Genomic DNA, 25098 nt, shown 5'->3' on the forward strand with positions numbered 1-25098 from the left:
TTTTTTTTGAGGTGGCCGACCTCTCCACAAGGTACAGTTCCTCATTTTCCACAAAACGCTGGGCACCCCAGTTTCTCACTTCACGAATTCCAGTCCGAAAGCCTTCCTGTCGAAATCCTCCAATGTCCTCTCGATCTTAAGACACTGCTGCCGTCTTGTGCCTTGGTTCTTCATTCGCTTGCTGCCTTGCAGCTCTGTCTCAGACCTTGGTCCCTTATGCCATTGTTGCATTCTGGACCCTTCCAACATCTCTTCCGGAAGAACGTCCATCCTTTCCGGGTTTCTTGATTGGCTTTAGTAGCACTTCAGTTACAATTTATCCTAATTCTCCGTCTTGACTAGTCGTCTCCTGGCAATGGATCTAAACACAGAAATTAGCACTTCAAATCACTATGAATTCTTCTTGCCTTTTCTTGTTCAGTCAGCCTGGAACCTTGGAACTCAACTAAAAACTCTCTTGGACTGCCTTCTCGGTTATCCTTGAGCCTCTTATAATTCTTTTACATAGACCAGACAGACAACATGTGTCATGTGGCAGACTGCGAGTTCATTGGTCCGCTACCAGCACTGGGGGTGGTGCAGACTATGTATAAAACACAGCCAGCTCAACTGTTGTGTAATCAAGTAGCAGGCTCTTTACCAAGAATCTGTCTTAGCGGGAACTCGTTTACCAGTCCTTTCCCTAGTAATTGGTGTATATATAACAATATATACTTGCACTGCAGTATACAGGAAAAGAGTATACAACTGTTTTCACTCTTCCATCATGTAGATCTATCCCTCTAGACAAAGTTTCAACATTAGCAAACTACAATTTTGTCACTGATGATTAAAAGATATAGGCTTTCTCATTTAATCATATGATGTGGTCACAATATTCATGAATACACAACCATTTTTTTTTCACATTTACAATATCCAATACAAAATGCAGTTAAACTGAAATCTGACACCCTATACACGAGCCCACATTATTGCTTTCATAAAATACATAATTAAAGGAGGTATGATTATTTGTCTGTATGTACAGACAAATAAGCATGCGTTTCCATATGACACACTGGATTCCATTTACTTGAAACTTGTATACCACTAGTTTCTAATCATGTGTTTTACCATCTAATGCAGAGAAAGTTGTGACAAACAATCTGCGGCATGAAGGAAATGTCAGTAGTATAATCAACACTGAAAAATGCTCAGACCGGAATATTTAATAGTAGAGGAAATATTTTTGGAAACCTACAATTATCATTTCAAGAATCAATGTGTTGAAAGCAACTGCACAGTACACAAGAAAATAAATGGACAAACTATATACTGTCAAGTAGAAAAAATTTAAGACTATGGACTGCTAGTACAATCACTATTTGAGATGTCTGACCTTTATGGTTCTAGTTTCTTGATTATGGCACAATGTAAGCTGAATTTTCAGAGATACAGTTTCTGTTGATAATATGAAGTCATGGCCCAAAGCCCCCTGCTGAAGCTTATACTCAAAGTCTGCTATGAATTGCTGTGTTCCACTGTTTGACCTTCAGAGGCCCATTTTTCTCTCACTTTCCACTATCACTCAACAAATGAAAACAGTTTCTACTGACCTATGGATCTGTACTATGTACTGGCAAAGGCCACTGCCTAGTCACTTCACCCTGAAGGTGGAGACAGTATGGGTATGAAATACTGATAATACAGTTTACATCAGCCCTGTCCAACGCAGCGCCCGTGGTATATTTTTCTGGCACCCTCCGTAACCACATATAATTGAGCCGATTTTTAATATTAATTCAAATTGTAAGACAAGAGACATTTTTGAACGTCTGAGTACTGTTAAATATTTTCGAAAAAATTTATTATTATTACTATTATTATTATTATTGTCCATGGCTTATGCTAACCGTCTTACAGTGTATACACTTTTTCACCTTATTTTTCACTTCCACACTACATGTTTCAGCACTAATGTGCCATCCTCAGGTGTCTTTATGCACGTTAAACTATTGTACTGCATGCCATGATGTCTTCATTCTAAAATGACTAAAATCTGTATTCGTCATATATGTCGATGAATTCTAAATAATAAAACCTTTCCAGGATTCATCTTACGTTGCACTCAAACACGCGAATTACGCCAATCCTCTTTTATGTGAGCATTCTTCCTACATACATTTGTGTATCGTGTTCTGTGTCGTGTTTCCCTCGTTGTTACTTAATGACAATTTGTTGTTACAATTTATCGCTGTGGGAACTCCACAATTTTAACGTATTCGTTGTCATAGAAGTGTGTGTTCCAGTTGTCGTGGTTGTCGTGGCGTTGGGCGTAAGATAACATATCACAATATAATACAATACTTAAGGCAAGAAATTCCACAACCATGATCAAAACTAGATATTCATTGAATATATATATATATATGTCACATTTATTACCAATGAGCTCACTACTTAAAAGAGGAATTTAAAATTGGTTATACGACTGGATACAGGTTGGACTTGGAGACGAGTGGCAGAACAGTGAATACATGAGTGCTTTCAGTACTCTGACAAGAGAGAAAATCAATGAAGAGTACAATGCATTGACAGAGTAGTAGCATTACAGTGGAATAACAAGTGCGCAAAGACAGACCTCAAGGGCATAAGTAATTACAAACAGTGGCACTCTCCAAATAACAATAAATGTTACAGTATTATAAATACTTACTAATTCTGTTGCACTGACAAGATTCCAGGAATTAAGGAACTTACTTGCTGAAGCGATGCATATATCTGAATACTGTACTTTACATGCAGTACAGCTTGACAGAGAATATGACTATGGGAACGGAACAAACATTTGAACTTCAGCAGAAATCTGCACCCTTTTTACAACATACCGAAATCCATTTAGGTTCATACACTCATTTGTAACTTTACTCTACACAATTTTGTTCATGTTATTTAACTTCAATTCTAATAAATGAAATGATGTAGACTGGTAGGGTAGTTTTATAAAAGAAAAAAAAAATGTATTTTATGTCAAGTTATAATAATTTTACCTTGCACATAATTTACTAAATAAGTGTATGTTATGCATGGCATGGGACATTAGAATTACTGTGTTCTACTGACTTACGTATAGTAATCACTTATGTGAGTCCTTTGTCACCATAGCATTGTCTTCTGGTAGCTAATGCTGTGTAGCTACAAATATATAGAATAAGCAGTTGCTGAGAGCATCCAACCTGGGTATGGTATAAGATCAAAATTTTTTGCCTTAAAGAATTTATGTGTTATGCATATGACAAATTGACAGAATTGGATGGATTCTCTCGCATTACCCACAGGCATTTTAAGACCATGAGGACTGGTTATTTGAATGTCAGGGTTTCATACAAAATAGCTGCTTCAGCATCATTCAAGTCAGAGTAGATTTTAGAGAAACAGATTCTGAAGATGTGAAATGGAATTAATGGGCTCAGGATCATATGAAATGATGGATTTTGATATTAGCAGCATGGAATCTGTAGGTTCTATTATGTAGTTAATTTATTACAGTGTAATACTGTCAATAATCTGCAAAATGTAACATTACTATGTTTACAGAGCATTAAATAATATGTTACTACACTCACAGACTGTGTCTGTAATACTAGGCTCACTGAACTGAATGCAAGAAGGAAACACAAGTCAGATCTATAGAAATTTGCAGGGAACTCCTTTCTTTTGCAAAGACCAGCAGAACACTCATAAAGGGAAGATAACATATTTCTTTAACCTTGCTAACCCTGATCACTAGATGAGATCCTATACTTGTGATGGAACACGTATCAAAGTTTACATACTTAGGTACAGAGAAAGCTGTGAACACTTTACAGATACAGTAACTGGCACCAGGAAAGTAACAAGCTTGCTTCCGAAATGAAGCAACTGATAACAGTAAGGACTTTTGCAGCTAGGATGTGACAGAGTACATTTTTGCAAGTACTTTGTCTCGTGGACACCATACTATGTGTGTCACTGTTTAGTGAAGATGTGTACAAAGCATTATGTGATATTTTTAAATCAGTCATTCAAGAGAAATAGAGTATGCATCAAGTTTTGCTTCCCAGTTGGTAAAACAACTTCTGAAGCACATGACATGATATAGCCTTTGGTACAATCTGGAAATGAAACAGTCATCACAATATAACTGTATTTGAAGTGTTCAAAGACCAGACGAGTTCAATTGAACATCAAGAGTACATTCATTTTTTCTTAACTGTGATGGGATACTACATCATGAATTACTGTGGCCAAGGCATATGCTCAGTAAACAGTATTATGCAGATGTGTTACAGCATCTACAGGAAAAACATCATGAGAAAGGCAAAATGGAGACCGACTGGTTGGTTCATCATGACAATGTGCCCACTCAAATCATCCTATCTGTGAAACAATTTGTGGGCATGAATGAAATGGCTGTAGTCCTCTGCCTACCTTATTTGCCAGGCACTGCTCCCAATTACTTCATGATTCTGAAGATGAAACTGAAGCTTGAGGAGAAAGACTTATTAATGTCTTGGAGATTCCAGAAATTTCATGGCAGGTACTGAACAATATTATGCCAGAAGAGTTTCAGACAAGCTTCCAATGGTCAAGTTGCTGGGCTGTTCATTAACTCCCAAGAGGAGTATTCTGAAGGGAACATAATACAAAATTAAGTAACTTACATGGATTTTTGTTTATAAATATTAAGTTTTAGATGCCATCTTGTATGCAGTCAGTAACTTATCTAAGGTTTAATATCCTGCAACTACCTAAAGTGTTACACAAAAATCAGAAAAGTTTTATCACTCTTAAGCACCTACATAAAAAATGTATTTGTATAAAAGTTCATTCTCTTGTGAAGTATACTGTAATTTAGTAGGAAATGCAAAGCAGACCTGTGAGATATGTTTCCTCTAGGCATACAGGCAGATGACCAGGTAAATATATCCCTCTGTAAATACTGAATAGTATAAAAAACATTAACCTACATCATAATATTTCTCAGTATCATCTACATTACAATATTTCTTAATATCTTATTGGTACTAACAGTAAAACAGACTTGCATCCTTAAGAGGTAATTTGTAATATCTCTCAATCCTTTATAGTATTATCCTATTAGATCTATTAAGGGCAGCATCACTGAAAACAAATATAAAGCTAATGTGTCAGATGTATTATCATAGATCCTATCAAGGGAATTTTTCCTTCAGAAGATGCTGTGCAGATAGTGTCTACAATAAATCACGTTACTTAGGCCTTGATCGATGGTGTGGAATTCATGTCAACTCACTGACATGCCTTGGCAACTGTGAGCTGAGGTGCATAACACTTTGACAATCATGCAATATAGCCAAATAAAGGCCCAATAAATTTACCTGTTGGCAACAGATGCAGTATAACACCATCATTATGTTGAACACTGTCCATTATCTGGGATACCTTTGATAATCTGATGTTTCAGGAGTTGACTCTACTCCCATCTTGGGGCGACTGGTTGTCATAATGCTGGCAACCGTCCCCACTACTATTACAATAAAACTCTGTGTTTTTAGGTGACAAGCGACTGCCACTTGTTGGCGAAGTTAGTGTCAACTTTTGCAGATAGAGGCTGTCATGTGGTGAGTGCAACAGATTCTCATGGCCATTAATCTTGGTTTTCTAGACCAGACTAATATTACAATAAAAACAATATAATATATATTATATTATATTATTATAACTATATAATATTATATGAGGGGAAGTCAATAATTATCCGCAATGCAGTTGTATTTGTGTTTCTGTTGGCAGCACTGTTGTTTTGCGTAGCATCGCCATGCATAGTTTCCTTGTCACTATTTCTGCGCAGGTTTGATGTTGCTAGGTCAGGTCCATCGTCGGTGCCTTGCGTTAATCATGGCTGCTGCGCTTTCTGTTTGCACCAAAGAGCAACGTTCAGTAATCAGGTTTTTGTGGTCAGAAGGTGTATCAGGGGCCGCAATCCATCAAAGACTTTCAGCACAATATGGGAAGAGTGTTTTGCCGCAACGGAGTGTCTAAGAATGGATTGAAAAATTAAAAAATGGTTGCACAAGTGTTACGCATGAGGAAGGAGCCGGACGACCATCCACGGCCACAAGTGAGGACAACATTGAGCGTGCATGTGACATGGTTCTGTTAGGCAGATGAGTGACTATTGATAAAGTGGCAAATCGTCTGCAAATTAGTCATGGTTCTGCCTACGAAATCATCCACAACAGACTTGGGTTTCATAAAGTCTGTGCAAGATGGGTCCCAAAACAACTCACAGTGTTGCATAAACAAACGCGCTTGGACATCTGCCAACAACATTTGGATCGCTATGGTAACGAACATGACGTCTTCTTAGACAGAATCATCACTGGTGACGAAACATGGATCCATCATTGCGAGCCGCAGAGTAAACGGCAGAGTACGGAATGGAAACATCCACAATCGCCCAGCAAGAAAAAGTTCAAAAGCCAACCATCCGCAAGGAAAACTGATGCTTACAGTTTTTTGGGACTCACAAGGCCCAGTACTGGAACATTATCAGGAGAGGGGCACAACAATAAACAGTGCTCGTTACAGTGAGATGCTTACTGACAGGCTAAAACCTGCAATTCGAAGCAAACGCCGAGGAATACTGTCGAAAGGTGTTGTGTTGTTGCACAACAATGCCCGTCCACATACTGCTACCCACACTGCTGAAACCCTATGGAAACTCAAGTTTGATGTAATGGCTCATCCTCTGTATAGTCCTGATCTCTCCCCTTCTGACTGCCACTTGTTTGGTCCACTCAAAGAGGCATTAAAGGACCGTCGCTTCACCTCAGACCATGAAGTGAAGGAAGTGGTGCATGCGTGGCTCGCTGCTCAGCCGAAAACCTTCTTTTCTGAGGGCATCAGGAAGCTTGTGCAACGATGGACCAAGTGCGTTGAAAAGCAAGGGGACTATGTTGAAAAATGATGTTAATGTAAGTTTTCTATTTGTATTGAAATAAATTTATAGCTACATTGTGGATAATTATTGACTTACTTATGTATTATAATATATTGTCACGTGTTGGGTGTATACGCGACAAATAAATTCACGCCGCGCTGGATATAGCAAATTTTATTTCACACACTCCTACAATCACACAAATTAGAATCTCACAACTACTCCTATCTGCAGTATCACAAATACTAGACTGCATACTCTTCCCTGGTCAGCTCGTAACTCGTAACTAACTGTGAATAGTCTTCGCTGCTCCTAATTTAGCCTCGTTCCAGACAACACAGACAACAGCCATGTAATAGGCACCACTGTTGTCTGGCGCTGTGGTTACAGGTGTCACTGGCAATGCTATCGTGAGTTGTTTACGGCTGCATAGCAACCGTGGCATCCCTTGGCCACATCACCGCTGGCGGGATAGGGGAAGGGGTGTTGACTTGCCTGCTACCTTAGTAACGACAGCGATTCGATTGTGTTACATCACCGCTGGCGGGGGGAGGGGTGTCCTGCATAGCGCAACATGTCACACTGCTCCCTCCTTATGGCTGTTCGTCCCGAATAGCCTAATGTTGCACCCCCGTTCCTTTTCTTCCAAGGATGTGCTTGGTGGGTCTCCTGTTGTTTCAGCTACTCCTCGCAGCGACTATTATCCGGCCATTACAACCGCTCTCCTCTTAAGACCAGCTCGTCTCGAGTGGTTTCCTTTTAATTTGCCAGAAGATCCAGTTGTATTCCATTCATCCATCGCTTTCTCCCATGGCACATTCACTCTCTCTGGGGAGGCTGGTTCTTCTATTTTACCGGCTCCTCTTCTATGCTCTGCTTCTTTTTTCGTTTTGGAGGGGGTCGACCCCTCCAGTGTCCAGTTTTCAATGTTTGCGTCAGCTGGGATTCCATGCAGCACGTCTGCTTGTGCACTTGCACATGCCTTGAATTACCCTTTCAGGACGAGTCCTTGTGTCCTCTAATGTTGAAGTCCTTCTCATACTTTCTTTGGCAAATCTTTATGCGGGCTTGTGCGTGACTCCAACTGATCTCCCTGAAGTCCGAGTCTCTTGTGCTGTGTCACATTTGCACAGCTAGTCATCTTCTTGTCGGCAGCCAATTCATGCCGCGGTCCACACTTTACTTGGGTCGAATTCCTGAGGATGTTACTCTTGCGCCATGCCACTGTTGCACGGCGGGACACCTTCCTGCAGGCGGCGGCCAACTTCATCCGGGATCCAGAAATTCCTCGGGTGACTTCCTGTGGCTCTCCACATCAACCTGCAGCTTGCTTCTTGCCCCTATACTGCTTCTTCCATCCTTTGACCGGTTTCACTATGGCATTTTCGTTTGGGACTTCTCATTGTTGGGCCACCTCAGGTTTCCTGTCCACTGAGGTCGGCTCTTTTTCTTCTAGACGTGCCTCCATCTCTTGGCAGGCCGTCGTCTCTTTGCTGGTATCTGTTGTTTCTTCAGGTTCTATGACCGGTATTGCAATGGGGACCTCTTCCTGTTATGCCACGGACACCGTCTCCATGTGGCTGGTGCCCATTTTTCCTTGCATGGCAGCCGTCCTTGCTTGGATAGCTCTTATTTCTGCTTGGGTAGCTCTTCTTTCTGTGGCCATCTCTTCTCGCCAGGCTTTCGAGTCGGCTTCTAATTTTGCTATGAAATCTTCTTGGGCGGCCAGCAGGCATTCCAACATTTCTTCAATTTTCATCATGTGGCCGTGTAAAACTCATTGTAACTTGAGGCATGTTCAAGTTCGTAAAACCAATTCTGACAGCAAACTGTCACATGTCTTGAGTTCGAATCTTGTTGGTCATGTGTGTAAGTCCAATCCCACTTCTGAAACACCAGTTGTCATGTGTTTCATTACTGAAGACGCCGTTCGGATTGTTAATTGGTTTATTTAACAACCTACAAGTACTGGCTACAATTAATTACAACACTGTTGTGGGGTTTCACACTTTATAACCCTATTCGCAATAATCAATTCACACTGTTGCAGTGTTTCACAATTTATAACTGTATTCGCAATAATCTGTTCACTCTATCTTCAGTAGTCTACACGTATTCACTCGTTACAACTGAACTCGGTGACTACTACAATTCAATTCAACTCGTAACTCGCTGCTGGCTGGGGGAGGGGTGTCCTGCATAGTGCAACACGTCACAATATATTAAAAAATATCTTTCATCATAATGACAACCAGTCACCTGAAGCTGGAAATACAGCCAAGTCCTGAAATGTCATCTCAGACAATGAGCAACGTCCAACATAATATTAATATACCAAATCAGTCACTGTAACAAATACGAGGGTAAGTCAATAAGTAAGTTACAAATGGATATAGAACTTAAACATATAAGAGTACTGATTTGAAAAATGCTTTTATTTCTCAACATAATCTCCCTGTACACTGAAGCACTTGTCCCATCATTTCACAAGCCCCTGAAAACCAGCAGCATAAAATTCTTTGGGCTGCTGTCGGAACCAGGCATACTGCTCACCGCATTCCAGCCTCAATGATAAACTGTAAATACTGACTCCTACTGTAACATCCTCAGGAAACTCCATAAGGCCATTCAACGGAAACGACTAGGACTCCTCACCAAAGACATGTTGCTCTTGCATGACAACGCGCGTCCCCATACTGCCAACATGACAAATGAAATGCTGTGAAATTTCAAGTGGGAAGTCCTCGAGCATCCTCTGTATAGACCCGAACTTGTTCCAAGCGACTTCCATTTGTTCGGCCCCTAAACATCATCTTTCAGCTGAACATTTTCCCGACGATGAAGCTGTAGAAAGGGAAGTCATCGCCTGGTTCTGACAGCTGCCCAAAGAATTTTATGCTGCTGGTTTTCAGTGGCTTGTGAAACGATGGGACAAATGCCTCAATGTACAGGGAGATTACGTTGAGAAATAAAAGCATTTTTCAGATCAGTACTCTTATATGTTTAAGTTCTATATCCATCTGTAACTTACTTACTGACTTACCCACATATTTAAAAACTCATTACATGTACTACACCTGTCCAGAAGTATGTAATCATTTTTAGGTATTTATTTCAAAACATTTTCATTTTAAATAGGTACTTTTGAGTAAATCAAATGAACCTGCATGTCAGTGAGCTGAATACAAGTCCCCTCTGCCAGTTTTCACTCTTGCCATCACTCTAACATTGTTAAGTAGCAAAATCTCTGCCATGAATGTTCCCACCACAGAAATGCATTCCTTAATGCTGGATGGGCACAAAACCTGACAATATCATAACAACACTATGACCTATTTCACAAGCACTAGTTCATAACATGATTATGTTCCTGAATCAGCTGCTACAGTTGCTATACTCTTCATTGTAAGTTTTCAGAAAGGTGTCCAAAAAGAAAATCAGCTGCACATTTGTATGTGAGCCTACATCCAATAAAAATAATTTTTCAACAAACTGGCTGACTTTTATAAAATTCATCAAGTATATCATGTCAATGCATATCACGCCAAAGTTACAATAAGTGGTAGAGATATCTATAAAATTTAGCATCACATTTTAACAGAGTGGTGGCAAAGTTGCATGCATTTTTGACCTTGGCACTATGTGGAGATAACCATACAGTTTTGTGGCATTAAAAAAATATCTGATGTAAATGATTGGCAGTGAATGTAAGTAACTGAGTATTTGTTGTGTTGACGGTAGACATAATTCCTATATATATGAAGTGAATGTATGATCGTAATCCCTATAGCAGATAACTTCGTAACTGGGTGACATAAAATATCGTGGCATGTCCACTGAAAGCTGGAATAGTTCAACCAGAAGAGATGTCCATTACTAGGCTATGGCACAATAAACAGCGGTGCAATGATGGAACACATAATGCCATGTAATGTAACCCATGAAAGTGCCACTGGGAATGATGTGTGTGGGTCTGCACCAATAGTGATGTCATGCAACAACTGAGGAACTGAGGATAACAGTGTTTTCTGTTGGGTCCATCCCTAGGCTACATCATGAGGACCAACAGGACAAGCCAGTCAGTCTAGAGTCTACTGAATCTTGAGTCTGCAGACAGCAGCTGACAGGCAGACCCATCAGATGTCATCACAGATAGTCACCCCTGGTGGAGGAACCCCCACTGTTATAAGTTGTTGCACAGCAATGCCAAGTTAGTCTTGTTGTGAAACAGATGCCAGCCTGTGAGGATGTTAGCCCAGGAGCACCAAAGCAAAGGGATCTATGGCTTTGGGAGTGTTACCAGGCAACAGCCAGTGGAAACACAGCTGACTCAGAAGACTTGGTGAATGCTGTAGTGAACTGCAGTGTGTGTGGGTAAGCAAGAGTGCTAGGATGTGTTAAAAAAACTCTGTGGTTTCGGTCCACAAGTGAATTATACCAACCAAGCAACCGCCACTTGTCGGCAAACTTAGTGCCAACTTTAGCAGATAGAGGGTGTTGCATGGTCAGTGCAACGAATCCCCATGGCCGTTAATTTTGTTTTTCTAGACTGGAACTGCTATTTCCTTGAAATAGCTCATCAATTATCCTCACGAGGCTTAGTCAACCCTGTTCCAGACCCACTTCTCATAAAAATTTGGTAGCACTGGGAATTGAACCTGGACCTCTGAATCTGTAGCCAGGAACTCTGACCATTAGACCACTAGACCACAGAGGCTGTGTAACTATGCAATAATTCAAATTACCAATCCAAACCCCATCTATAGTCACCCTGTCCCAAAATATTTACTTTCAGGGACAAATTTTTGATGAGTGCTAAAGAACCAATCTAGTTAAGCACATCTGGTACACTGGAAAATGATAAAGAAGACTACAAATTTTGTAAATCCTTCCTGTATTTTGTGTGTTGACAAGTACCAGCATGACAGCAGTGTGAGCCTCTGACTCCTTAATTTGAAAGAAAAGTGGAAAACAAGCTATAATATCCTCAGACCTTAGTTGCTATACTTACCAATGCACCCAGCTTGGAAGTTTTATCCTCAGCAGAACCAAACACAGCACTTCTGATTTAAACTACCACATACTTGAAAGTCCTACTTTTCATTCTACTGAACCAACGTCTTTCTTGATAGGATCTACAACAGTTGTCAACCTTGTCAGGAACTTTGATTACAATGCTACATTTGGAGAGTCGTACTGTCTTTTGTCACACCTCTTCCAATAGGTCAGTCATTAACATTGGCATTTCAATGGCAGGAGACATAAAATATCCCATTCTAAACACTGGTCTCCTTTTTGTTTAGCGTTGGCACATTGTCAGATTCTTGACCTTCTTCACCACTGTACCCATTTAGTTTCCTAGACAGTAAACTCAATTTCTTTCCCTTCAGCAAAACTTCAGGTTTCTGGCTTTTAACACATGCCTTACCAATTTCAACAATATTATCAACATCACTAAAAGATTTGTCTTTTTCTGAATGTTTTAGATTTTTCCCATGGAGTGAGTTATGCACGTGTTTCACCACACCACTTTTTTGTTCACTACTTGATGATGCAGAAGAATTATGATCATGGAGCTTCTGTTCAGAATCCATATTTCCAGTACCTAGATATGCATTAGTATCACTGCAGTTGGCATTCCAAACCATTGCATCCCTATTCCCGTCAGGACTGTCAATTCTGCAAACAACACCAAGCTGACCTTCAGTCTTGGAATTCTCTAAACTGCATGACGTTGTCAATGCAATACTGTCTGTCCTATGCACTGGAGGTCTGTCACATGAACTGTCTGAACAACACTGCAGTTTACAGTCACCTTTGTCTTTCATGTGTTGTACTTCATTCCCCATTTTGCTAAGATCTGTGGTCAGCAAAGTTACTTCCTCTGGCATTTCATCCACAGAATTAATCCTTCTGTCTGACGGCAACGAGCCAGAACATGAGCTAGGTCCTCTAGGTGTCCCGTCATTATTCAGTGGAGTTGATATGCTACTTTCTTCAGCACCAATAACCAGCCTCTCCAGTGGCAACCTGTGGCTATCCACACCACCTTCATCCCCTCCGCTGTCAGTCAAAATGTTAGGATTCTGTGCCTTAGAATCTTTGTGTCGAGAAGAGTGACGTGAGTGTTCGATGTGGATATTTGTATTGTTAACCTTAGAGCCTTGGGCATAAATACAGGGTGTCATATTCCCGCTAGCATTCTCCATGTCTGAAGAAAGAAATACAGCACTTTCAGCTCGGGTATTGGAGCCACCATCACTGGTACCCCCTCCGCCATCACCCCTTCTCCGTGCCCCTAAGTTATTGTGTTTCATGTGTCGACGCTGCTTCCTGAAGAACTTACGTGCTACTGTACTCTGGTGGGGGTTATAGAACATCTCTGCTCCACTTGCTCCAGAAGCTTCAGTGAATGTGGTGACACTATTGTTAGAACGATACTGCTGCCTATGAAGAACTACCAAGTTAACATTGGAAATATTTCCACCAGACTCAAAATCACATTTTGCTGTACTGTTCAACTCCACTGCAGCTTTGGCAACACTACTATTTTGGGACTTGGCAGTGTGGGCAGAGGAATTGATGCTGTTAGAACTAGACACAGGTTGACCTTGATTTCCAGCATGTAGTCCAACATTAGTAATTGGTGCAAGTGTCTGGGATGTTGGGAGAACTGGATTCGTGTCAGAGATGCTCCTGGTACGGCAACAACGACCACGCCGCCTCCTGCACCAGCACTCCATCAGATGCCACTGGGCTCGTACGTCACTCCTTGCTACACAGTAGAAGAACGACACAAACATCCCCAAACATGATGCCAACAGACCATACAGAATGCTAAAAATAATCTCTTCATATGGCAGATAGTTCTGCAATGGTTTTGAGGTAGCAAATGCAGCAGAGGTCCACATCAAGAGGTACAGAAACAAAACAATGATGTGAGCTTTCAACTGGCTCAGTGGTGAATGTTCCGTATCTTCCACATCACTAGAGGCTGTTGGAGTTGATGCACTATGCAAACTTGTATGTTCTGCCATTGCTGCATTTGCAACATTGGAATCCAGCAAATCCAAATCTACATTTTCTGTTGCTTGGGTGCCTTCAGAAAGCTGTCCATTGGTGTCTAGGTTTTGAATACCACAATATATAAGGAGAAAGAAGATTAACAGGAAGAGCACTAGAACTCCCATGGGCACAAACACTGCGCTGAGAGCAGGCCCTGGCATAAGGAAGCAATGGGAGTAGCCTGCATACTCCCTCATGTTCACAGCTCCTGAGATGCCACACACAATGAGAGCAATGCCCCAGCCCACCAGGTACAAGCCAAGGAGGGGTTTCTGAGCCACTGGCTGCTCAGGAGGAAGTTCATCTTCAGGTGCAGAATCCAATGAATCTGACTTAGTCAGCCTCTTGTACATGTTGCTGAAAAATTGAAACACTTCATCACTTATGCTTCACATCTTCATATTTTGTATTAAACATGAGAACCTGTATCAACCTTCAATAGACTGGTAACATGGAATTGGTCAGGAAATTATTATGAGTGATAAAATATAAGCTTATATTGTCTTAATGAAATAAATGTATACACCCACGTTTTCCTGAACTCGGCAATAGCTGGAGGTAAGTGGTCAGGTTCACACCCTGTCCCCTTTACCCCTGGGGAAAGAGCACCTGGTACCCCTTGGATAGGAGGTTTGGTGGACCCCCAGATCCAGTCTGGATGACATGGAGAAGTGAAAATTCTTGACCCTGCTGGCACTAAAACTCTGACCCCTCAGTCATCCAGCCCATAGCCAGTCACTATACCAACTGTGCTAACCCACATCCACTCCCCCATAAACCTTCACGGCATAGTGCTTAATTGAGTAAGTACAGGGACAACTTTACTGTTTACATAATGAAATAAATATTCTGAATAACACAATCAATTCCAACAACATGGCATCATTCATTATTACAAAGTGGATCTCAGCAATAAGTAATTATACTGGGACCATGATGAAGAGCAGAAACTTCACACACGTACTTACTGATCCACTGCCCATTTTATTTCAAACACTAACAGAGAGTGTTTGAACCTAGTTTTTATTGGGTATTTGCATTTAGGATGAGATTTTTCTGTTTTAGTATGTCATAAGGGGCAGTACCCTTTTCATTTTACTATACTGTACTGTGTGAAGAGAATATGATTAAAAGAACAAATACAAAACCAAGGGAGCCTATGAATGATGGGCACACAGGAAAGAAGAAATTATTCTGTAAAAAACAGGCATTTGCTACACATTACAAACTTCATTCCTGCACTCCTTGTGCCCGACACCATGCCACAGCCGATGTTTCCACACTCAAAGTCCCCACGTCCATGCCTTCTCCATCTTGGAGAATCTCATCAATTCAAGAAATACATACCTTCCTCATCTGTACACTTACATTACTACACATTTCCTTTACCTGATAATTATGAAATCTAACAATGTGACTGTCATCTCACATACTCGTAAACTCTTGAAGAAAAGCCAAATAAACTGAAAACATATTCCACATAAAATTCTGAAATTCCCATTTCCTAACAAGCACAACAAACATGTTACTTCATTAATATATATCAAATGATCAGTTCAGCAACCCACCTGGCTGTAACAGCCATCCACAATAAAGATGATAATGTCAGATAATGGAGGAGCAATCCTACTCCTTGACATATCTTCACATCCTCTGTTTGATGGATACCCAAACTGGAAGTACATAATAAAGTTTACTAACTCTACCTATCAACAAAATGAAGTGAATAATCACTAGCTACTAGAAACTATATTACATGCATTGCTTCTGTGCCCTGTTTCTTGAACAGCAATGTTAGTTATCACAGATGTCCCTAGAGACTGATACAGAACATATTCCAAAAATGGTACAGTGGATTATCTGAGCCTTCATTTCAGGATCAAATCACATGTGTATGCATTCTTAACTCTTCCAGCATCAGTATCAAAAGACTATATATATATATATGAAAAATATGCTATACAGATTTTGTATGTCCATAAAACACAGTTACCATGACTTCTGTATCAGGTGTGAAATATTTTGTACCACTGCTGTAGTTCCTGGCTTCTGCAGCATAGGGCAGCTGCATTTAGCAATCCAAAATAGTGAAAGGGTTAGATCAATGCAACTGATGATGCCATTTTATGCAAATGTTTTTATTATCAGTCAAAAAATTCTTTTTATTTGAAAGGTTAAATCTTTACATCTGAAAAAAGTAAATGTATAATGACCATGCAAGTTGACTTGAGCAGTAACAATTCTTTCCTGTATTTGGTAGGTACTCAATTCAAACATCAGCTGGAACACTGACTATCCTAACGAAAAGTAAGCCAATACTGCTTCTTTCCACCTCCTTTCCAATTTATTATTTAATAATCACTTTACCATTTGCAGTGAACTGCTGACAATGTTGTTGAATAAACCATAAATGCATGAATAAATATACAGCAAACGTCACTTTATTACAGGTCCACAGTTCTTTTGTACTACTGGAAGAGGAGGCTGAAACCCTTTTTACTGCCACATAATGAATCAAAGTCTCTTATCAACCTTTAGCTTTTCCAGTCATTACAAAATTATCAACCTCAGACTTGCATGAGTTCAACCCTTTTGAAGTTATGTACAAGATACCTCGATTAGAAATCTCTGCCACTCTGTACTGAGGTCATGTAGTGTTTGACAACATCAATCAAAGGAATTTCTCTCACTGCCCCTCAACATGTTGAGCTATCTGAGGCTATTCAGTGGCAGAATAATTTAGTACTATGAATATACAATAACAGAAGAACGTTCCATTTTCTAAAAACTGGGCATGAAAAGGGATAATTATAGCAATTTTATATTTATGTTGTATTTAGCTAAACCATTCATAAATGAGAAACACATGAGTGAAGCTGTTTCTTACCTGTACATGAAACAGAGGAGAGCCATTGCTATCCAAGTGTTGACCAGAGAGTGCTTTGTTTTCTTTGACATCTGAATGGAAGCATGGCAGATTACATATGTCACAATGGCCACCATTAAGCTTATAACTCCAACTATGCTGCCAACATAAACTGCAGGATGTGAAAATCTAAATTTGGCTCCAGCCACCCTGAGAAAAATATATTTACATTAAAATGTCAGTTTTATGATACTGTCACATACAAGAATGATGTTCAGTTTACAAAATAGTGAATTTTTCATTCTCCATCAAGCTCCATAATGTAAATAGATGGTAATTCTGAAATTATAAAATTCAAACGAACGAACATTTCACTTCTATGAACAGAAATTCTGTTCCTTTGCCATTTACTAATAAAGACTTCAATTATCATAACAAAATAAAATCTGTTAACATCAGTAACTCATGGTACTTAAAAAGAAAGGAGTAGAGAAACAGGAACAATGCAAATTTCATATCCTTTGATATCTAGAAATGATCCTCATCCTTTTCAATATTAGGACTCTTTGAGACCTCTTAAAGATATCACAAAACAGAATCCTTCTAACACTTCAGGAGTCTTCCCAAATTCGGTCTCTTTAGGTCGGGAGGCAAGTGCGCATGCATGCATACACGCACAAAACTAATGTCTCCCATACAATGGAAAGGTTTTGGGAACACATTCTACAGGTAACTTGAGGCAAAAAGTATCCTATAAATAATAACAGCTATGACATGTATACAGTGGCCATCTTGTAGTGCACTCAATTTCACCTGTTACTTCACGACATGTTTCGGCAACCCAGTGCCATCATCAGGTGCCCTAATTACGCCAATCTACTGCATTGCTTGCCTTCATATGTCTTCGCAAATCCATTTAAAAGGTATTTAAAAAGTGTGTATTTGTCAACTATACTAAATTTACACTCACTAAAACTTGTTAAGATTATTCATCTTATGTGTCTTAATTAATGAACCACACGCAAGTTTTAATTAACAATGTACATATATTTTCTTTGAATAAACATTATACATAAAATTTTTCGAGTATTTTTTTTTGGCATGGAACACATTATCGTACGTTACATTAATTTATATGGGAAAAACTGTTTCGCTTAACGAGTGTTTCGCATTACGAGTAAGATTCTGGAACGAATTATGCTCGTTAAGCAAGGTTCCACTGTATTTTTATACAAAAACCTGAGTAAGGAGGATGGTAGTTTAGTTTTGGCCTCAAATTGACAGAAGGACTGCAAGCAGAGCAATGTCACGTGAATAGCAGCTATTTTTCCTTAAGTTTCAAACCTGAACTAAAAACAAATTTGGTAAACAATATAAATTCAAATTATTTGAAGTATTACTTTTCAAAGACATCAGTACTGGAGCAGATATCAATATAAAACAATTTAATGTCCACTCAGTTACAAAATGCTGAAATGGTGGTTACTGGATATTCTCACCTTCCCATATTGTCATAAAGAAAGGTATCTTTCTGTAGGAGCCCAAAGTAGCCAAATCTATTGCACTGGAACACCAGCAGGCCATGTAAGAGATGAGACAGCTGACACCCTGTTTGACTCCAGCTACCTGTGCCATTGTTCAAGGATGCATCCCACCACACAGGTTTTGGTGAATCGGATGAATGGTGAAGCAATGGAGCTCGAAGCATTATATATACAGGATGTGTTAAGTTCTGAACTTCCATTCCCACTATAAAAATTCAAATACGTGGGTTACTTCAAAAATCATGGCAACTAATTTTTTGGGGGGCAAACACGTTACAGCGAAGAAAGTTCAAAATATACTTATGAAAGGGCATGATATACCCCTCCGATTGGCTTAGTAATTTTCAAAGTTTATTCAGTCTGATATGAAAGGGCTTCAGGTATTTTATCAACTCCAGAGAACTTTTCTGATGACCTTACATGAAAATGATATTAGACATGGATGAAGTAATTTCTAAATTAACTGCAATAAACCTATGAGCCAGTTTATTAAAATTATCAAAATTATGAATGCGGTTCTCACCTAATTTTGTGCCAATAACACATGACGTAATATCTCTGCCATCTTGCTGGGATGAATCTGGGAGCTTTCGTGGGAACAGTCTGCTATTCTCATACATGGATACCAGCAGCTGCTGTCCAGACTTCACAGTGTACCCTTGCATCTCAAGTTGGTAAAACAAAGAAGGGGGTATATGGATGGAAGCTTCTATGATCTAAAGAGACAACAGAACTTCTCTTATTACATAAACAGAATTTTGGTATTGTAAAAGCAAAAAGGTTGTATAGTTTGAAAAACACATAATACTCACAATCGCCTGGACTACAGAGGAAGAAACAGATGACAAAAACCGGATATTTCATCTACACAATGAACTTCCCAACAGACAGATAACAGATCATTTCTTCATCATCCTGAACTATGCAGGAATAGGCTTAACTGCTTCATTCACACATTACACTTCTGTCCACAATCTAACCTGTTTATTGGCTCCCTTTCTTTCCACTAAACGTTTCGGCCGCATATGGCCAGCATCAGGTGTCACTGTTTGCTAAAACTGTTTCACTGCATAATGCGTGCAACTGCATGTAAATGTGATATCTCACGCTTAAAATAAACCTACTCTATTAAAATCACTAAAAATCATTAAAAGCAGTTACAATTTCAGAATTTTTACTTGGGGGCTGTCGTTCTTTATCCAACTATCGTTGTGTTTGGATTCCTTTTGCAGTGGCATGGGTTTTGTTTATATGTAGTTTCGAACTGTGTTAGGGCAGGTATGCTCCTTGGACTCTGTTCTCTGCCCCGCCTGGATGTATGTATGTATTATGAGAGGGGGTGGGTTACCCCATGCACTTAGACCAGTTATTGGTCCATTGTGCGTCCCCCTTTTATTTTCTACTGTCGCCATACCCTACCGATAACGGTGCGTGCCATCAGCCCCCGTAGAGCCAACGAGGTCGGCCCCCAGTACCTTGATGCTTCCCCCATCCACCAGAGGTATTGGAGACTACTTGGGTGGGAAAGGGCCTGTAATTTAGCTCAGAGGTCTCCTAAAGACATGAGGTTCTTTTACGTGCCGTAAATCTACAACACAGGACACACGGCTTAAAGTCCCTCCCAGTGGACTTGTTCCCTGAATTTTTCCGCCCTTAAAAATTCCACAACCTCTGCCAGGTTTGAACCCGCGTACCTTGAGTCATGAGGTGGGAACGTTACCCCCAGACTACGGAGGCCGCTTGCCCTGCCTGTAAGTGGTGTTGGTTTGTTCCATGTATATAGGTTTTAACTGCCTCTTCCTAAACGCTCTAGGTGTAGCTGAGTTCTTCCTTTCTCTGATATCCAGAATCTCTTAACTCAAGAAGGCCGCCACCTAAACTTCGTGAAGAGGGCTGTGTGCCTTTAACAAAACAGCAGGCTATGCCTACGGAAGTGAAGCTACTGGCAGAAGGGCTGCAATGCATGGGATCACACTAAGAGTATCCCATGTGAGTCTACAGGCAGTAAGGTACAATACACCACTGGACACACCCTGCAACATGTCGGATGGTAATGTAAACAGTGGCCATTTGTAATTACTCAGAGATGCATAATATATTACTTATCTATCTGCATTTATGACAGTTATTTAATGTTGCCAAATCTCATGCAAGGTTATGCAGCAATGAATAAGATGAGTGATTCTACAGAGGACTGAAATTACTGCAGAGTAAACAGTGGTGGCTGACTTCAAGTTAATATCTAGACATTGACCTGAAATGAACATGAACACCATGAAAAACCTCAGAAATTCCAACAGGGATAATGACCAGAGGTGCCAATCTTAAATGGAAGAAGAGTAAAACAAAGAAAAATCAGCGAAATACCTGAGAATAGAATCTAATACAAGGCTTATTTGAAGTAGTTATGTTAGGTACATGTTAACGGTACAACATAAAAATGCTCTAACTAGTCACCGTTACTGTCAATATGACCATCAGGCCTTGTCCTTGCCAGTTCAATCCAGTTCACACTATCATATTCACTTTCACTAACATTCATTAGCCTTCCACCTGTATCCAGTTTCCAAATGGTTTAAACACACACGATTTTCAACTTAAATGACATATTTCTGTCTTGTTACGTCCAGGCTTCATCTTTTGTCCATCTACCCCTTAATAATTTAAATGACGTAATAAAATGGGCTGAAGAGTGTGACCATGAAATATGAAACGTTAGGTGAAACAACATACCTTAGACCCAACTACGGCTGTTGCATTGCTTGTAGAACAGTGGAACAGGCGACCAGGATTCTTTCCTGAAGGTGTATACCAAGTGCATGAAAGACCATTGAATCTTTCTCTGTTCACACGATATTCTTCCACAGCAAGGTTTGACTGCAATGAATTTATTTTATTAGAACAATAGCTCAGAAATGTATACACAGTAAAAAGTCGGGACAAGCATACATACAGTGGAACCCCCAATTAATGTTGCTTGATTAAGGTTTCTCCTCATTTAAGGTTTAAGTTTCAATGTCCCCAAGACAATAATCTCAGTTTCAGATTTTCTTCATTTAATGCTTTCCTCAGTTTAATGTCCAAAACCACTGTTCCCCAAGGAAGCCATAAATGGGGGTTTCAATGTACGTAGGTCGTACCAAAAGTCATGAGCAACTTTTTTTGCATGCAACCTGGGAACAGCAGATGAAAAGAGAGTATGGTGGTAGGTGGAACCAGCTGTTGTGTTAACCTTGAGTGTCCTGTGACGGCAACAGCTTGCATCACGTGAAAAGTATCATTCCTAACAAAATGTCCGATGATATGTCGTTTTGCCAGCGTGCTGTCATCGAATTTCCTGTGAAAGAGGAATTCCCTGCTGCAGAAATTCACCAGAGACTTCAGCGTGCTTATGGAAGTGTGTGCATGGGCGTGAGCAGTGTTCTAAGATGGGTGAAACATTTTAAAGATGGGAACACCAGCATCGAAGATGAGCCTTGGAGCGGTCGTCCTCGAATAGCCTCAACTGAACGCAATAAGGAAAGAGTGGATAGATCATTCAAGATGACATGCGTGTGACTGTGGACACAATAGCCCAAAAACTTGGAATAGGGCACAGTGCAGTACAGGAGATGATTGAAAGCTTGGGCTATAGGAAAGTTTGTGCTCATTGGGTCCTGCAGTTATTGACTGAAGACCACAAAGGTCAGCGAAAAGCCATCACCTCATAACTACTGCAGAGATATCGACACGAAGGCGATGATTTTTTGCTCTGTATTGTGACAGGTGAGGAAAGCTGGTTTCACCATTTCGAGCCTGAAATGAAATGGGAGAGTATGGAATGGCACCATTTGCATCCTCCATCAAAAAAGAAGGCAAAGACAGTGCCATCAGCTGCGAAGGTGATGGGCACAGTCTTTCACAAGCCCCTGAAAACCAGCAGCATATAATTCTTTGGGTTGCTGGAATCAGGCGGTGACTTCCCTTTCTACAGCTTCATTGTCAGCAAAATGTTTAGCCGAAAGATGATGTTTAGGAGGGCCGAACAAATGAAGTTGCTTGGAAACTTCATAAGGCCATTCAACGGAAGCGACCAGGACTCCTCACCAAAGGTGTGTTGCTCTTGCATGATAACGCGTGTCCCCATACTGCCAACAGGACAAATGAGACGCTGCGAAATTTCAAGTGGGAAATCCTCGACCATCCTCCATATAGCCCCGGCCTTGCTCCCAGCGACTTCCATTTGTTTGGCCCTCTTAAACATCATCTTTTGGCTGAACATTTTCCCGATGATGAAGCTGTAGAAAGGGAATTCACTGCCTGGTTCCAACAGCAGCCCAAAGAATTTTATGCTGCTGGTTTTCAGGGGCTTGTGAAACGATGGGATAAGTGCCTCAATGTACAGGGAGATTATGTTGAGAAATAAAAGCATTTTCAAATCAGTACTCTTATTTGTTTAAGTTCTATATCCATTTGTAACTTTCTTATTGACTTACCTATGTATGTCAAGAAATGTACATACCAAGCTTACATGTACAATCATCAGCTTTGCATAAGGGTCACAATAGAACTTTATGATAAAAAAAAATAATATTTTTGTACTTAAAAGTGCAGAATTAATTTAAAACTTCCCTTTCCTTTTGATTTATATGGTGCTATTTAATTTAAATCAATACATTTTCCAAGTAGATGACATTAATGACTCCGTCTGGAACTGCTGCTAATGACTTAAAGGGACTGGTACTTTCAGTTATACACTGCAAGATTATAAAACAATAGGTACAGTATTTCTGCTGAAACAACACACCACCCACAAATGTATAATAAGACTCCCATGAAGTAACAAATGAACATTCAGAACTTAACCCTAGGATACAACCTGTGCAGTAAAATTTTCCATTTCCTTCACACCGAGTTGTAATGTTGTTATGCTTTTCCTAAAATTCACTCTGGTAGGAGAGGGTCAAAGCCTTTTCTAGACACTATCCCAGCATTTTACTGGAGGAACTGAGTAAAACAATGAAAAATCTCAGTGAGGGTATATGGCTCTTGACCTTGATTTGACACAGGTACCTCCTGAAGGTAAATCAGTAAACACCGGATACTACACAGCAGGATACAGTTATTTCTACCTTATCAACTAGAGTTGGTACTATTTTCACATGATTATCACAATGTATGGCAGTACACAGTAAAGTGTAGGGTAATGTGCATACCTTGTGTGATTGCAATGAAGGGCTGAACTCTGCCACCGCCTCCACAGCCCTTACTAAGCGAGAGCATGCATTATCCTCCTCCTGTGCTGCAGCCAGCAATTCTTTTGGCAGGTGCATAAGTGTACTTACAATATCCACAAGATGTGAACCCAACTACAATATTACAAACAAATCATAATGTCACTACAAGCTGTTATCACCAGTCAGTAACCCTTTCATTGCTCTACTTTCTAAATATGCAAGGTGGGTGCCGCAACTCTATGAACATACTGACTGTATGTGCTTTCTATCTAACTCTGGTAGCAGAACCTGAAGATTCAGCACCACTAATATTCAAACCTGCTAGTGGTCATGATCCTGAGCTACACAAATGCTGTCCAATTCCTCATAAAATAAATGTGAAGTATGATTTTGGTGTGAAATTACTTTCCACATTCTTTGGTGTTCTTTACAAAAGAAAAGATTAAAAATTCCTTACACGAAGATCATACTTGTCTGACAAAGTTTCAGTGCCTACACCACTGCAGATTTTCTTCAAATAGAACATGGGAGACTTTTACTAAAAGTTGTTAAGCAATTACAATTTTCAGACAAACTGATTCATAATAAAGTCTGGTTTATACAAAGCCACAAACTGACTGTCATGTATCCAAAAAAAACTATCTCACAGATATTGTTGAAATATGATATAGGACATTCCCACCAAATGTTATTTGGCAATTCAGATTTCCAGCCTTAGCGACTTATAACAAAGTCTGGTTAACACAATGCCACAAATTGACTTTCCCTTACAGCCCAGATTTTGTTGGAATTCGATATGGGAAACTTCCATCACATGTGGGTGAGGAGCTCAAATTCTTAACTATGCTGATCCATGAAAAACTCAGTTTACATGAATCAGTAAATGGACTTTTCCATGTAATCCATAAGCCATTTCACAGTATTGTTAATATTCAGTGTGGAAAACATTCAACTAATTTGCATTCCATTATTCCCAACTTAATCAAACTTCAAAGAATGTCACTGATGACTTTATGTACTACATTACAGAGCACACCTTTCCACTCTTCACATAATTACCTCTCTCTCTTTTGTAACATATTCCAAATAATTTTCAATAGTTTTAGAGATGAATACCACATCCATTTTATCTTGAAGTTGTTTCCCACTGATAGTGAAGTTCTTTAACCGCTTTGCACTCTCCAGCACACTACCTTTTGCCACACTTAGGTTTACCTATAACAATTCAGAAAATGTGAACTCAATTATAAAATATGTAAAAAAACATGGAGACTTAAGATATTCTTGCTTCATGTGAGTCATAAAAAAGTATGTGTAACAGGGCAAAACAGCATTTATACATAAAAAGCAAAAGGAAGGAAGGAAAGAAGAAAAGACCAGTAATTATGAAATAAATGAACTTTATGAGTTTCCATTCTTGTCATGTGGTAAAAATCATGTGCTTCAAGCCAGATTAGACAT

The 25098-nt window shown here is 39.8% G+C and overlaps 1 protein-coding gene across 3 annotated transcripts in view; it reads right to left on the reverse strand.

Moving 5' to 3' along the window:
- Positions 1-25098, reverse strand: part of LOC117282027 (adhesion G protein-coupled receptor A3) — a 50351-nt gene that overhangs the window by 4397 nt on the left and 20856 nt on the right. For 2 of the 3 annotated variants that reach the window (XM_033755477.1, XM_023870071.2), the window contains 8 exons: positions 24697-24852; positions 23617-23769; positions 21155-21298; positions 18945-19137; positions 18377-18626; positions 16899-17087; positions 15580-15684; positions 11667-14368 (listed from right to left, as the gene is read on the reverse strand). In XM_033755477.1, the coding sequence (XP_033611368.1) occupies positions 12223-14368; positions 15580-15684; positions 16899-17087; positions 18377-18626; positions 18945-19137; positions 21155-21298; positions 23617-23769; positions 24697-24852 (3336 nt within the window). In that variant the 3' untranslated portion in view covers positions 11667-12222. Of the gene's footprint in view, positions 1-11666; positions 14369-15579; positions 15685-16898; positions 17088-18376; positions 18627-18944; positions 19138-21154; positions 21299-23616; positions 23770-24696; positions 24853-25098 lie in introns of those variants that run through there. The other variant, XR_004514116.1, reaches the window with a different exon arrangement.

Source organism: Cryptotermes secundus, unplaced genomic scaffold, assembly GCF_002891405.2.
Source record: "Cryptotermes secundus unplaced genomic scaffold, Csec_1.0 scaffold629, whole genome shotgun sequence".
In the NCBI taxonomy this organism is placed as follows: domain Eukaryota; kingdom Metazoa; phylum Arthropoda; class Insecta; order Blattodea; family Kalotermitidae; genus Cryptotermes; species Cryptotermes secundus.